General features: G+C 47.6%; 1 protein-coding gene across 3 annotated transcripts in view; it reads right to left on the bottom strand.

Annotated features, from left to right (window-relative positions):
- LOC122378906 (pleckstrin homology domain-containing family G member 5-like) overlaps positions 1-13,927 on the bottom strand; it is an 87,934-nt gene that overhangs the window by 67,232 nt on the left and 6,775 nt on the right. For 2 of the 3 annotated variants that reach the window (XM_043360547.1, XM_043360548.1), the window contains exons 2-3: positions 3,314-3,387; positions 177-355 (exon numbers count right to left, since the gene is read on the bottom strand). In XM_043360547.1, the coding sequence (XP_043216482.1) occupies positions 177-355; positions 3,314-3,346 (212 nt within the window). In that variant the 5' untranslated portion in view covers positions 3,347-3,387. Of the gene's footprint in view, positions 1-176; positions 356-1,467; positions 1,496-3,313; positions 3,388-13,927 lie in introns of those variants that run through there. The other variant, XM_043360549.1, reaches the window with a different exon arrangement.

Genomic DNA, 13,927 nt, shown 5'->3' with positions numbered 1-13,927 from the left:
GTGTCTTAGAAGAGCTTTATTATAATACTCACCAGTGCAGGAAAAGAAAGCTCAGCAGCTATCCCAAAATTTAAAACATTTACATTACATGATACACATACCTACCAACTACAGCACCTTCATGTTCGTCTCTCCCTCTAAAACCCTAACGCATGTGCCATATAGCATCCACTCACCCTTCGGAGAGTTTGCGATTTTTGTCGTCGTCGTTCTCTGCGTCGGTGGGGATCAGTTTTGGCGGCACGAGCGCGCTGCGCCGCCCCATGGCGGAGGCGGGCGGCGCCTCTTGGGGTCCCGGCTCTTCCTCAGTGATACCCAGGCACCGGCTCTCTGCCGGAAACACGTCCGAGCCATCCTGCAGGGTCGCACAAAGGTCAAGGTCACACGTCCGAGCCACAATGTGCGGCTAGATGAAGGTCAAGGTCATGCCGACGCCACGTGTTTCAGGACCAGAGATTGGAGCGAATTGAGATATGGCTGGGTGTGGGAGGTGTTGTCAGTGGAAGATATATTTTTATCGAAAGCATTTCATAAAACGACTGGGTATTTGGCCTGCAATACCTGCCTCTGCTCTGGGGACTGTGATGACTCTAAGCGAAAAAAATGAGATAGGTGTATATTCACGAGGTTTCGCGCAAATGACAAAAGTTAGTGAACAGCATCATTTATCTAATCCCTAGAGGGCCAGCGTACCTAAATGATAAAAAATTTAAGCATGTATAAATGTAAAAAATGCTTCCAACAGACGCTAGAGTCACCAACGCCAAACATGTTCCACAATACAGCTGAGTAACGACAAAACTTCGGAGTTTGCAACACAGTGGTGCAACTTAGGCACAGGCGACGAAACTTTTCTGTCAGCAGCACAAATATGCGCAGCGTGCACGCAGTTTCGGCATTAGAAGTTGAATCCGGACGGATATGCAAGTTGTTAGAATTATTATTTTTATTCATTGTTATATGTCAAAGCAGCCGATATCATCACTTTCTAGAGTTGTGAGTCCATACGCAGTGCATATAAGTAGCAAGCGTCGGTAACTATTCCACTATAGGTACTCAGAGCACGAGCCTTTTCTGGGCGGCGTTTTCCAAACAAGCTACCGTCTCCCGCATCGATCGCTGCCATCGCCCAGCGTTCAACAGGTCTGTCCCCTGAACTCCGTGTCGGTGACGGCCAGTGCCTTCCGACAGCCCGACGTCGGTGTTTGCCTTGGCGGTGGCAGTCGCAATGTTCTCCAAATGTATTTCTCGTGTTCAGATAGATGATGGCACCGTCGAGTGAGGACTGAGGAGCTATACGCTCGAACTCGTTGGCTGGCCGTGCAGTGCAATGACGGAAATGTCGCGAGACGACGAAGAGGCGTATATTTGTATTTCGTCCATGGTATCTATTACAATTTGGTGTACTGTAAATTCTTTACGAGGGAAAATGAACAAAATCAGGGCACAGGCATGGATGAGAAATACTGAAGAAGGACGCAGCTTATCACTTATGCTTGACAAGTGACAAGTTGTTGGCAAGTGAAAACTACTGCTACGAGTATGTTAGCATTCGCCATTCTATAATTGAAAACTTTCAGGACGATGTCAAAATTTAGAGACGCATGTTAGAGTTACAAACAGTTACGATCCACTTTGATCACCTACTTCAATTGGCCAGAGCTTGTCTTTACCAGTGCCGATGGCCAAAAGCCAAACTCGTCAGGAGCAAACGTCGAGCGAAGATTCAGTCCGCAACGGACCCTCCCCACCTGGCTCTATTCCTTTCACCTAATGTGGATGCCGTGGCGCGCAGCTTGAGGCATTCAACAAATATATCTAAGACACAAATCGATCGCGCCTGTACCAATCATTCACACGCTGATTACGTTAGTCATTACTCATTACACATATAAATTCGCCTCATTACAAAGCTCTAGCCATGCTATGACTTGTGATCTTACTCGCCTCATCGTGTCTTTCTCCCGGCGTTTATAATCTACAGCTCAGCTCGGGGACGGCGAGTGCAAACATCCCCTATCCTCAGAAGCCGAACGGAGCACGTCTGAACAAATAGCGGCCGCTCAATCACTTCCGCCAGGGCCCCCGCGACAGATCCGGGCGCCCGCGGCCACGGAGACTCTAATCCCATCCGTCAGTCCGTCCCACTACCGCTGATCACATGTCCGGCTCCGGCCCACCCTATCCAACATTGATAGCTGGGCCATGTATCACGTGAATAGTGGAGATTTACCGGCGACTATGCCGACACAGAGGGAAGGAAAAGAAGAATAAATAGGAGAGAAGTCAGGACTGGGGAGCTATATTTATCTCAATGATGAACAAATTTCTCTTATCAAAATGATCAAAACAAACGTTACTTTTCCACGTAGGTACTTAACCCTAACCAAATTATCCAGCAATCCGCTTTTCGCTACAATGAACCATTTTTTGTGCGTTTTCTCTTTCCTCATTGCTCCCTCGTAAGGTCTGCTCGCGGCCCGTCACTGCAGGCCAGCGCCCAGCACAGTGTGCCGCGGTGGCAATCCGTTCGCCCGACTGGTGTTTGTCCAGTCGGCACAGTCTGTTTGTTCTCCGACGGACAGCGGCCGCTCGTACGATGTCCGACGGCGCCGACGGGGGCGACGGACGACGCGTCGCGTCGCGACCGACGGGACGCGTCCGCAGGTCGTGCGTCCGCGCGTGCTCGGACGGGGGTAGGCTGACGCCGCTGACCAGCTTAGTGCTTACGAGTTGTGGAGAGTTTCGTTAAGCTGAGAGGATTCTGGCGCATAATTAATGTTTCAGTAATGAATATGCTGAATTTGTAGTTATCTCAGCGGTGAAGTGATTATATTAGTACCCACCTACAGTTGGTCAAGAGCATCCCAATTCCCATTATCATAAATTGAGTGCCGAATTCGGAGCTTTGCAGATGGCGTAGCTCCGTCAGCCGAACATAGGATCGGCTACTGTTTGAACGCGCTCGTTGTATAATGCACTACCTACTACACCGTTCATTGCACCAACAGATAAACCTATGATGCTCTGGAATCTAGGATCCCACTTTTTTGTGTTAAACAACTGTCGGGACCTGGAATTTTGAATGGCACACAGCTATGAATTGGGATTCATGGGTGGGCTATCTTTTAACTACGAGTATAGTGTAGGCGGAAGTTCACAATGATCCAAAATCATTAACGGTGTCTATCATTTTGCATATTCTATTTTCGCAGATTTAGATAATTAGTTTGCTATTTTATGACATGCAAACAATGTGCACTAGGTTAGTTTTCTTCTTATTTCAGCATTAAAAGACAGCCGATGTGCTTACCTCACTCTGGACATTGGGCGAGGGCAGGTTCATGTAGGCGTGGCCACATCGTCCATCTCTGCCCGACACCAGACCTGCAAAGGAAGAGATGACAGTTAGGGCGGACGAGATGGCATAAAAGTAGTCCTGAGGGTACACCCGGTACAGTCGAAAGTCATGTCGGAGGGGAGGCAGCATAACCAGCAGTCACTGAGGGTACAATCTAAGGCCGAAGTGGACTGCGGATGAGGGGCAGCATGGCTCTAAGTTCCAGTAGCTGAGGGGGTCAAGGCGGCTGAGAGGAACTGGGGAGGTAGGGCGGCTGACGGGCAGAATGGCTAAATAAAAGTTATTGAGGGAGCAGTCTGGAATTTAGGGTGACAAGGGTGGGCGGACGGTTCAATCAACAAATATGAAGAGCTGCTTTTCATTTACAATAAAGTAGTGCTAAATGAATATCATATCAATTATTGCGGTTATTGCGATTATTGAGATGAGCTTCGATCTGAGCTCTCAAGTTGAAGTGCTGTAATGTGTTATGCATAGTTGACAGACGTAGTTATTCCAGCATGCTATTATACAGACATGTGCATGGATCCGAGTGATGGATCTATAATCTCAGTGGATCTCGAAGCAAAGTACAGGTTGGGATCTATGATCCCACCGGATCCGGCGTGAAAAATTCATCCTGGATCTATGATCTCATATGATCTGACGATAAATTAAGAACATGGATCTATGATCTGAGTGGATCCCACCATGCACCACATTTGAAACCATGTTTTAAAGGGTTTCTTTGCCAATAAGTGAAACAAAACTATAGATTATGACGTGCGATCACATAAAATCACTAAAACAGAACTTTTGTGAGTTGAACCAAGTGCTTTTTTGGGATATATGTGTTGACAAAAAATAAGTGAGGATCTATGATCTCACTGGATCTCAAGCAAAAAATGAGACTCGGATCTGTGACCCCTACGGATCTTTCGATAAATTACAGAGCTTGATCTATGATCCCGTAGAATCCGAGATCAGGATCCGTGGGATCAGATCTCAGATCCATTTTCTCGGATCCATGCACATGTCTGCTATTATATCAAATATGCGGTCTGCCTATTAGTTGAAGTTGGCTCGTATTTGAGAGGAGACAACCTTTGAAGTGGTCAAGTGAAATTATTTACGCGTGATCAAAGAAGTTAAGCCTCGTGTATGAAGAGATAAAATGATATGTCCTCAAAGCATGCAATAAGGAGTGCTTGCCAAGAAACGTGTTTATTGGAATGGCACACATGCATCGCATATGCGTATGCGTGCTATTTTACATTCCTCTTTTGCTTCAATTTCTTATATTTCAAACGCAATTTTCACAAATCCAATGCCATAACTATGGTATGCCATTCAAATAAACCATTCGAAATCGGCAAATAATCGACTCCATCGACCGAAATGCCACGGTCCTATATCATTTTATAAGGACATCTAAGCTCGGTAGCCGTCTCCAAGATTGGCCTTTGCCCTTTACCTTACACAAGCGTAACCGATCGGGACAGTCTCGTAGAAACGGCACTGGGCATGGGACGAAATTAGAACCACTCGCAGGGCCGCTGTCATTGCCACTTATGTCACAACTCACAGTGTATGCCTGGGTCATCATTTATACAAAAGCGGTTCAGCACGAATCCCACCACGCACACGTATGGTGTGAATCTTCCAGTTAACAGGCATGGGGATGAGATGTCTCTGAGCTTTATATCATTTTTTAGTTTAGGTATATGTGTTTTATTTCAATGCATATATTTTTCCAGAGCGTTATTACTTACGATTATGGCTTTGAACATAAGACTGCGCTTTTTAACAGCGGCAAAACATGTTTTTACTCACGTTGTGCATTTTGTGCTACAGAAAGACAGGTATAAAAGAACAAATGTAGTGCTGAGGAAATACCGTCTGCTTCACCGAATCTTCGAAAGATTCGTAGATTGCATAACGGTAATATAGAAGGTAATTTTTGAGAAATAAGAATAGTCATCTTCGAAGATTGCATAATATGTGGTGTGGCTCAGGAGTACCAATTCAAAGCACCTGCTCGCTAGTATCGGCCCCAGATGCGCCGATCTTTCCGAAATATCTGTTGACTCTGGGGACAAACGCGCACATACACAGCGTGACAGGCCCGCCGCCATAAAGTCCCAAAAGTTTACAGCAGTTTATTGATGTTGAAAGCTGAAAGCACAAGCGGACGTTGTTGCAGGCTAAATGAAGGATGGTAAGGAAAGAGCTCTGTCACACCTATAAAATTCAACACACGTCAGCCCAACGAACACATCTCAGTCTCAGGTGGGTCAGGTAGGACTTGGCGCACCTTTCTGCCCATTTTTTACCAAATATTTTATTGACCCACTAAAAAGTAAAAAGATGATTATTGAACTCAAGGTTGAAATGAGGGCTGGGGCTCGAATTGAATTCGCAATGCAATGAATGGAATTCCTCATGAAAAATGTATAATTTATTATTTAGATGTTAATCTGAATTCAATAGTTGTGTTTGCGCAATGCGCTTGCATACATAAATGATCTAAGCACACAAAATCTCACATAATATAAACTGAAATCAAAGTCGTCCCTGGCTTCGTAAATTGAACAGCTTCAAAACGTGTCATACAAATCCCACTATAAAAAAATAGTGTGATTTGTAGCTCCAGAAAGAAGGAACACCCAGCCCATACCCCTCCGGCCTCCACCTACCCCTCGCCATCCGCCCCCTCCCCCACAGAGGAACGATCCCGGATCCAGCTCCCGCCTACCAGACGACGTCTGCACATCTGGAGCGGGGCCACAGACTGGAGGTGAATCCCTAGAGAAAATGTCACTGGCACGAAGATGAACACGTGTATTGATCCACGGCAGCGGTATGACTGCGTCATGGGCCAACGTAGATATCAAATAATATACATATCCGTATTTTAGAAACATGAACTCGTGACTTGTGCCTAATTCTCGTTTGCAATATGCGCTATAGTTATAAGCTTTTTCCAGTGCGTGATCGGTTTACAGTTGTATCATGACAGCTTGCTATTCAATTGCTCAATTCACAAGACAACTGATGACGATGGATTGTTCCTGAAGAGCACACCGTAGTTAGATAATCGTTGAGGTTCTTTTATCGATATTTGATACAACGGGCAGCCCCATCTTATGATTTTCTGGGCGGCACCGGTTATGATATAGTGTAGATGTCTAGTCTCCAATGACAAATGACACGACGGTCAACTAATCGGCATTATCGGTACGTACCAAGATTGATTGTCTTAGTTGCGGATTAGCTGTCAAAATAAGGCTTCCCGCTTTGCCAAGCTCCCGCCATAAAAGCCTCTTACACATTAAAATACGCGTACTCTGCTCAATTTATTATCGATACCAGCGTGCAGAAATAGTGTCTTTCTGAGTGTTATGAATTTCGGTCCATCAATCACTTTGAGTGCTCCACATACATATTCCGTTGGATTACCCGCAGAAAGTGGCGTAGTCGTACGTCCAGCCACGCCGCCGCGGATCGATGGCCATTTATCCGACACGGGTGACCCAGCCACCTCAGTCCGCCATCAGACCGTCAATCGAGCCAAAACGAGCGCTCCGAACCGATCCGAGAGCCACTCACGGCGTGGTCAGGTCAGTCGGTAACTTTCCGCCTGAGTTCGGACAACTTTCGTCGGGTTCCGGCTCGGCTGCGGGCGCGCCCGTCGCGCACAATCGCCACACCGCTGGAGAAACTAGAGAGACAAAAGACAGACCCTGTCAACGACAGCGAGCTACTCCTGCAAACGGTAGCAAGCCGCCCCTGCAGGAACGGCAGCGGACGGAAGAGGAAACGGAAACCTCGCAGATGAACGACCGCCGAGATGATCAAATGTGCGGCATTTCGCGAAACTCGTAACTGGGAAGCGGTGCGGATAGCTCTGTGAATGAATGCAGTGAGCGGCTCTGCGGAAGAGCGGTGGCTGCCATGGGAGACATTTACGTCAAAAGGAACCACTGGTCTTGCGTCCGTGTGCTGAATGATGTCCGCCGACCAAATTACTCAGATAAGATGAATGGCCGACAAGGCTGGCGTTGTGATGAGAAAACACTACTGTTCTGCAGGCGGACACACTCCATCGCAGGTCGGCCGTGAGATAAAGTAGCGCAAGATCGATACCTTTACGGGAATAAGGGAATATCAATACGCTGATATTCCTCAGTAAGCAACTGGGTTTACAATACTACAAGAATGCAAGTGGGTCTACAAAACACACGGCGTAGGCGTTCATCCTTCGACTGACTGTCGTTGCTTTGCGACAACGAATTTTTACGAGTCGACCGTCATGTTCCCCCCATTGAAACAATCGACCCGGGTACTCAGTGATGACGTAATGAGGCATGCAATGATGACGTTAGGCCACTCGCAGCGGCACTCAGACCCACTCCACGACAGGACGGGCCTCTGGGGACCGCGGGTGACTGCAGTGGATGTCACGACGACGGACCACTCCCGTAGGCGTATATTCGAATCCAGTATGAGTAGAGCATGGGTCCCGAAAAATTCTTCAGAAACTAAGGAAATTCTCGCGGGGCAAGACGTCTGTCAAACTATAGCAGCGAGCAGCGAGCAGCGAGTCCAGCAGCGAGAAACGGGCCATCCCGATTTAGCTGAAAATTTGCTCACAGAGCCTTCTCAGCACGCTGATTCCGAAAAGCATGGTCTCTAGGGTGGGAATCTTTGCCGTTCTCGAGATAGAACCCTCTAAAGTTCTTACCACCCATGACCGGGCCATCCCGATTTGGCTGAAAATTTGCTCACAGAGCCTTCTCAGCACGCTGATTCCGAAAATCATGGTCTCTAGGGTGGGAATCTTTACCGTTCTCGAGATAGAAACCTCTAAAGTTCTTACCACCCATGACCGGGCCATCCCGATTTGGCTGAAAATTTGCTCACAGAGCCTTCTCAGCACGCTGATTCCGAATATCATGGTCCCTAGGGTGGGCATCTTTACCGTTCTCGAGATAGAACCCTCTAAAGTTCTTACCACCCATGACCGGGCCATCCCGATTTGGCTGAAAATTTGCTCACAGACTGCCTTCTCAGCACGCTGATTCCGAAAATCATGGTCTCTAGGGTGGGAATCTTTACCGTTCTCGAGATAGAAACCTCTAAAGTTCTTACCACCCATGACCGGGCCATCCCGATTTGGCTGAAAATTTGCTCACAGAGCCTTCTCAGCACGCTGATTCCGAAAATCATGGTCTCTAGGGTGGGAATCTTTACCGTTCTCGAGATAGAAACCTCTAAAGTTCTTACCATCCATGACCGGGCCATCCCGATTTGGCTGAAAATTTGCTCACAGAGCCTTCTCAGCACGCTGATTCCGAATATCATGGTCCCTAGGGTGGGCATCTTTACCGTTCTCGAGATAGAACCCTCTAAAGTTCTAACCACCCATGACCGGGCCATCCTGATTTGGCTGAAAATTTGCTTACAGAGCCTTCTCAACACGCTGATTCCGAAAACCATGGTCTCTGGGGTGGGAACTGGGAATCTTAACCGTTCTCGAGATAGAAACCTCTAAAATTTTCGACACCCATGACCAGGTCATCCCGATTTGGCTGAAAATTGGCTCACAGAGCCTTCTCAGCACGCTGATTCCGAAAATCATGGTCTCTAGGGTGGGAATCTTTACCGTTCTCGAGATAGAACCCTCTAAAGTTCTTACCACCCATGACCGGGCCATCCCGATTTGGCTGAAAATTTGCTCACAGAGCCTTCTCAGCACGCTGATTCCGAAAATCATGGTCTCTAGGGTGGGAATCTTTACCGTTCTCGAGATAGAACCCTCTAAATTTCTCACCACCCATGACCGGGCCATTCCGATTTGGCTGAAAATTTGCTCACAGAGCCTTCTCAGCACGCTGATTCCGAATATCATGGTCCCTAGGGTGGGAATTTTTACTGTTCTCGAGATAGAACCCTCTAAAGCTCTTACCACCCATGACCGGGCCATCCCGATTTGACTGGGATGGCCCGGTCGATTTGACAGACCATGATTTTCGGAATCAGCGTGCTGAGAAGGCTCTGTTAGAAAATTTTCAACCAAATCAGGATGGCCCGGTCATGGGTGTCGAAAAATTTAGAGGGTTCTATCTCGAGAAGGGTAAAGATTCACACCCTAGGGACTATGATTTTCGGAATCAGCGTGCTTAGAAGGCTCTGTGAGCAAATTTTCAGCAAAATCGGGATGGCCCGGTCTTTGGTGTCGAAAACTTTAGAGGGTTCTATCTCTAGAACGGTAAAGATTTCCACGCTAGAGACCATGATTTTCGGAATCAGCGTGCTGAGAAGGCTCTGTGAGCAAATTTTCAGCCAAATCGGGATGGCCCGGTCATGGGTGGTAAGAACTTTAGAGGGTTCTATCTCGATAACAGTAAAGATTCCCACCCTAGAGACCATGCTTTTCGGAATCAGCGTGCTGAGAAGGCTCTGTAAGCAAATTTTCAGCCAAATCGGGATGGCCCGGTCATGGGTGGTTAGAACTTTAGAGGGTTATATCTCGATAACAGTAAGGATTCCCACCGCCACCCTAGATACCATGATTTTCGGAAATAGCGTGCTGAGAAGGCTCTGTGAGCAAATTTTCAGCCAAATCGGGATGGCCCGGTCACGGGTGCAAAGAACTTTAGAGTGTTCTATCTCGAGAACGGTGAAGATTCCCACCCTAGAGACCATGATTTTCGGAATCAGCGTGCTGAGAAGGCTCTGTGAGCAAATTTTCAGTCAAATCGGGATGGCCCGGTCATGTGTGTCGAAAACTTTAGAGGGTCTATCTCGAGAACGGTAAAGATTCCCACCCTAGAGACCATAATTTTCGGAATCAGCGTGCTGAGAACGCTCTGTGAGCAAATTTTCAGCTAAATCGGGATGGCCCGTTTCTCGCTGCTGGACTCGCTGCTCGCTGCTCGCTGCTATAGTTTGACATACGTCTTGCCCCGCGAGAATTTCTCTAGTTTCTGAAGAATTTTTCGGGACCCATGCTCTACTCATACTGGATTCGAATATACGCGGCGCAGTTATCGCCCAGTGGTTCTGGTGGAACACCGAGTCACCCAGCAACGCGCCACACCTAGATCAGAAGTGGCCACGGATGACGTCACTGTTCAGAGCAGACACCACAAGAAATCTCACGGGAGTTAGGGAAATCGAGTGCATGATGCACGGATCTGTTAGGCGCTGGAAAAACGGTGGCGTTTGCTCATTGTCATGTATGGAAACAATGATGCTGCCATACGAGAGGTGAACATGGCATAGCGACATACCTACCTATGCTTAGATGATATCGTCAAGAAATATGAAGCATGTTGAAATATGAAGATGAGTTACGAGTTATTACTTAACGTCTTTTGAATAAGCAAGAAAACTTAGTCTTGGGAAGAAATTAAGGCAAAGTATTGTGAAAACTCAGAAACAATTAATGCAAATTAATTAATGGCAAACTAATGGATCTTCTGCCTCATTAGTTTTTCAACATAGCTGAAAGTTACGCTGATTTCCGGCACTCCCGAAAAGTAAGCGTAGTCTCACAAGTAACAACCCGTCTCGGACGAACTGAGCCGACAATCACAGCGTTTCCGGCGGCCCGTGAGTGGACTCGCTGCAGCAGCGCACTTCCTCTGCCAGTTTTCGCGATACTGACGGGCCCTTAAGTCGGCTCGGCGACGCCTACCGCCCCCGTAATGTGGCGATTTCGCAGGATAATGGTCCACACCAGACACAAACGGCCCCAGTGTATTTACTGCCGCTCCGAACCCGGCTCCGCCAGCCTCAGAGGCCGTGAGGTCAGTAGTGACCTCAGAGGTCAGAGGCCGTGAGGTCAAAGGTCAGAGGTCAAAGGTCAGCTGTCAGCTGTCTCAGTCTCCTCCGTGAGGCTGCACACGGGGCGCCGGAATCGGGCTCGCCGCGCCGCCCTCGTCCCGGTACGGTTACCAATTTGGCCGGGCTTTATTCCGGACGGCGGGGCGCGGATTTATTATTAGTGCCCGCCGGCGGCTCTGTGGTTCACCCGAATACAGTCTGCTTCGCTTTATACAGCGCTCTGACGGGATACAGTGTGTTCAGAGTGCTAATGTCTGCGCTCAGAGGCGTTAAGCCGGATGCAGTGGAGGGCATTGGAACCAGTAAATAAAGGAATAACGGTATCTAAAATAATGAAGATAATTAGAATAATGGCATGCAGTGATGCTAAGTGTGCCAGCATATTCTACAGATTTTAAAAATGTTTATCTGCCTATCTGCCTTTCTCACTCACTCACTCACTAGTCACTCGCTCGCTCGACTCACTCACTCACTCACTCACTCACTCACTCAGTCATTTTCTCTATTCCCTTTTGTCTCACTCACTTTCTCGCTCACTACCTCTCTCTCTCTCTCTCTCTCTCTCTCTCTCTCTCTCTCTCTCTCTCTCTCTCTCTCTCTCTCTCTCTCTCTCTCTCTCTCTCTCTCTATCTCTCTCTCTCTCTCTCTCTCTCTCTCTCTCTCTCTCTCTCTCTCTCTCTCTCTCTCTCTCTCTCTCTCTCTCTCACACACACACCCTATCACTCTCCTTTTCCTTTTCCTTTTCCTTTTCCATCTCCTTCCCTCCATTTCTTTCTTTTTACTAAATATGATAGCCAAGACCGCTTAACGCTCGTGTATAGGTAGTCCATCCACGCCGTCCACCCTCCCAGGGAGGAAGAGAGAGAAAGGGAGGATTAGCGAGCCGGTCACTCTCCCCCGCCCTGAGGCGTCCATTCACCGTTCCCCGGGTCCAAAAACAGGCCGAGAGATGGAGATGAATGCAGCGACAGCACGGCCGTCGACGTCGCCGGCGGTGGCGGCGGTTCTTATATAAAACGGATCCCGGCCGGAGACAAAGAACGGGTATGCATCAGCACGTTCTCAGACCTACCTCAATGGAGATCGAGTGGGCGCAGCAGGTAGAAGGATCTCATATCCAAAATGCAAACCCAGTGGTTAATATTTGTCACATTAATTTGACATAGAGCTTAGCCAACCTGACTAGCAGCGAACATTTAATTACTCTAGAGTATCCCTACACCGGATGAGATGTCTTTATTTCAAGTAGGTGTCCGGCTTCCTGTTTCTATGCTACCGGAGCGCCAGAGCTCGATAAGGCGTGCCCACGCACTTGGCTGAGTGAGCTCATCCGAGCGCCGTTTTCCAACAAATGACGCCGCTCAGCCGTGAAGAGGTCATTTCCGCGTTACCCTCGTATGGGAGAGAAGGCCCCTAGTGGCCCATCACCAGTTGGAAAGCTAGCACTGCTGCAGGGGTTCTCTTGTTTTGCAACAAAATAATACCAGCCGTTTGCTTCGGGCGTCGCCTCCAAGGCGCACTGCGTGGGAGATGATACCACAATCTGCTAAACTGACCTTACTTGGGTTTCTGCGGTTTCCCATAGTGGAGTGGAACCGGCGAAGGCAGAGGCGTGTTCACTCTGCACGTTTGTAAGGAATTTAAATGTCACACATGGTCACAGTTTTCCATAAGCGGAAGTACAAAGTAATAAAACAAGTAAGCGATGGGTAAGCGGTAAGCGCCTGGCTAGTCGCACTCGCATCCGAAAACAAATGCATAGCGTTGTGCTCATTGCCCATCAGAAGGTTAAATTTTTGGCGATTTTGCGATTTTCGGCCTATTGCGATATCCGATTTTGTAGGCGATTTTATGAGTCGAATGAATTATTTAAACGAACAACTCATCGCATGATATCGATAATGATAGGATAGAGTCAGCTAGAGTTCTGCACGGCTGCAATTTTCCACAGCCTAGCCGCCCCGCAGCCGTGGCTTCACAGCCACAGCCGCCCACAGCCGTGGCAAACTGTGGGCAGCCAGCCGTCAGCCGGCCATGGATACTTTCAATGAAATGCAACCAAATAGTATATAATAAGTTGTTTTAAGTTGAAACATATAGCCAAAAGCACATTGCAATGGGCTATAGATTCTCAAGCTCATGAAGCATCATAGGTTAAGTGGTTGTGTATCTGGCTTTAGGCCGAAGGCCTGAAGCCTGATGCGCAACGCATGCCTACACAAGCCCTTGCAAGGGGTTAAGAAAGATGGGTAGAGACAGGGTAGGTAGGTACCTACATCAACAGAAAACATAAACAACAAACCAGAATAGAAGCACTAGCAGTGTAGACATCTAATGCCAAATCCTGAAGCATCGTTGTCCGACAGAACAACAGACCCTGATTGTGATGCTTTTCATTATCAATGTTAGGTATGGAAAATGAAACTGAAGTTGATGGACTGTCAAACAGTGATTGTCTAGTCAAAACTCTTGCTTCTTTCTTACCTTGCATATTTTCTGGGGTGTGATATGCCAGGCTTGAAGCAGCCTTCTGAGCAAGTCTCAAACTAATTTGATATGCAAGGCATCAAAACACTAGTGAGCATCCAAGAAAGAAAAACATTCATCTATTTTGATTTTTCAAAATAATGATCTTCGCTCAAATCCCCAAGGACGTGCAAGCCACAATTGCCTCTTTCAATCAAAAATTTTACTTGAGTTTTTAATGACGGCAATAGCAAAGAAGTGGCAATAAAT

This window comes from Amphibalanus amphitrite, unplaced genomic scaffold (assembly GCF_019059575.1).
Source record: "Amphibalanus amphitrite isolate SeventyFive unplaced genomic scaffold, NRLGWU_Aamphi_draft 000068F_arrow, whole genome shotgun sequence".
NCBI lineage: Eukaryota > Metazoa > Arthropoda > Thecostraca > Balanomorpha > Balanidae > Amphibalanus > Amphibalanus amphitrite.
This window is presented reverse-complemented; position numbering and strand designations above follow the sequence as displayed.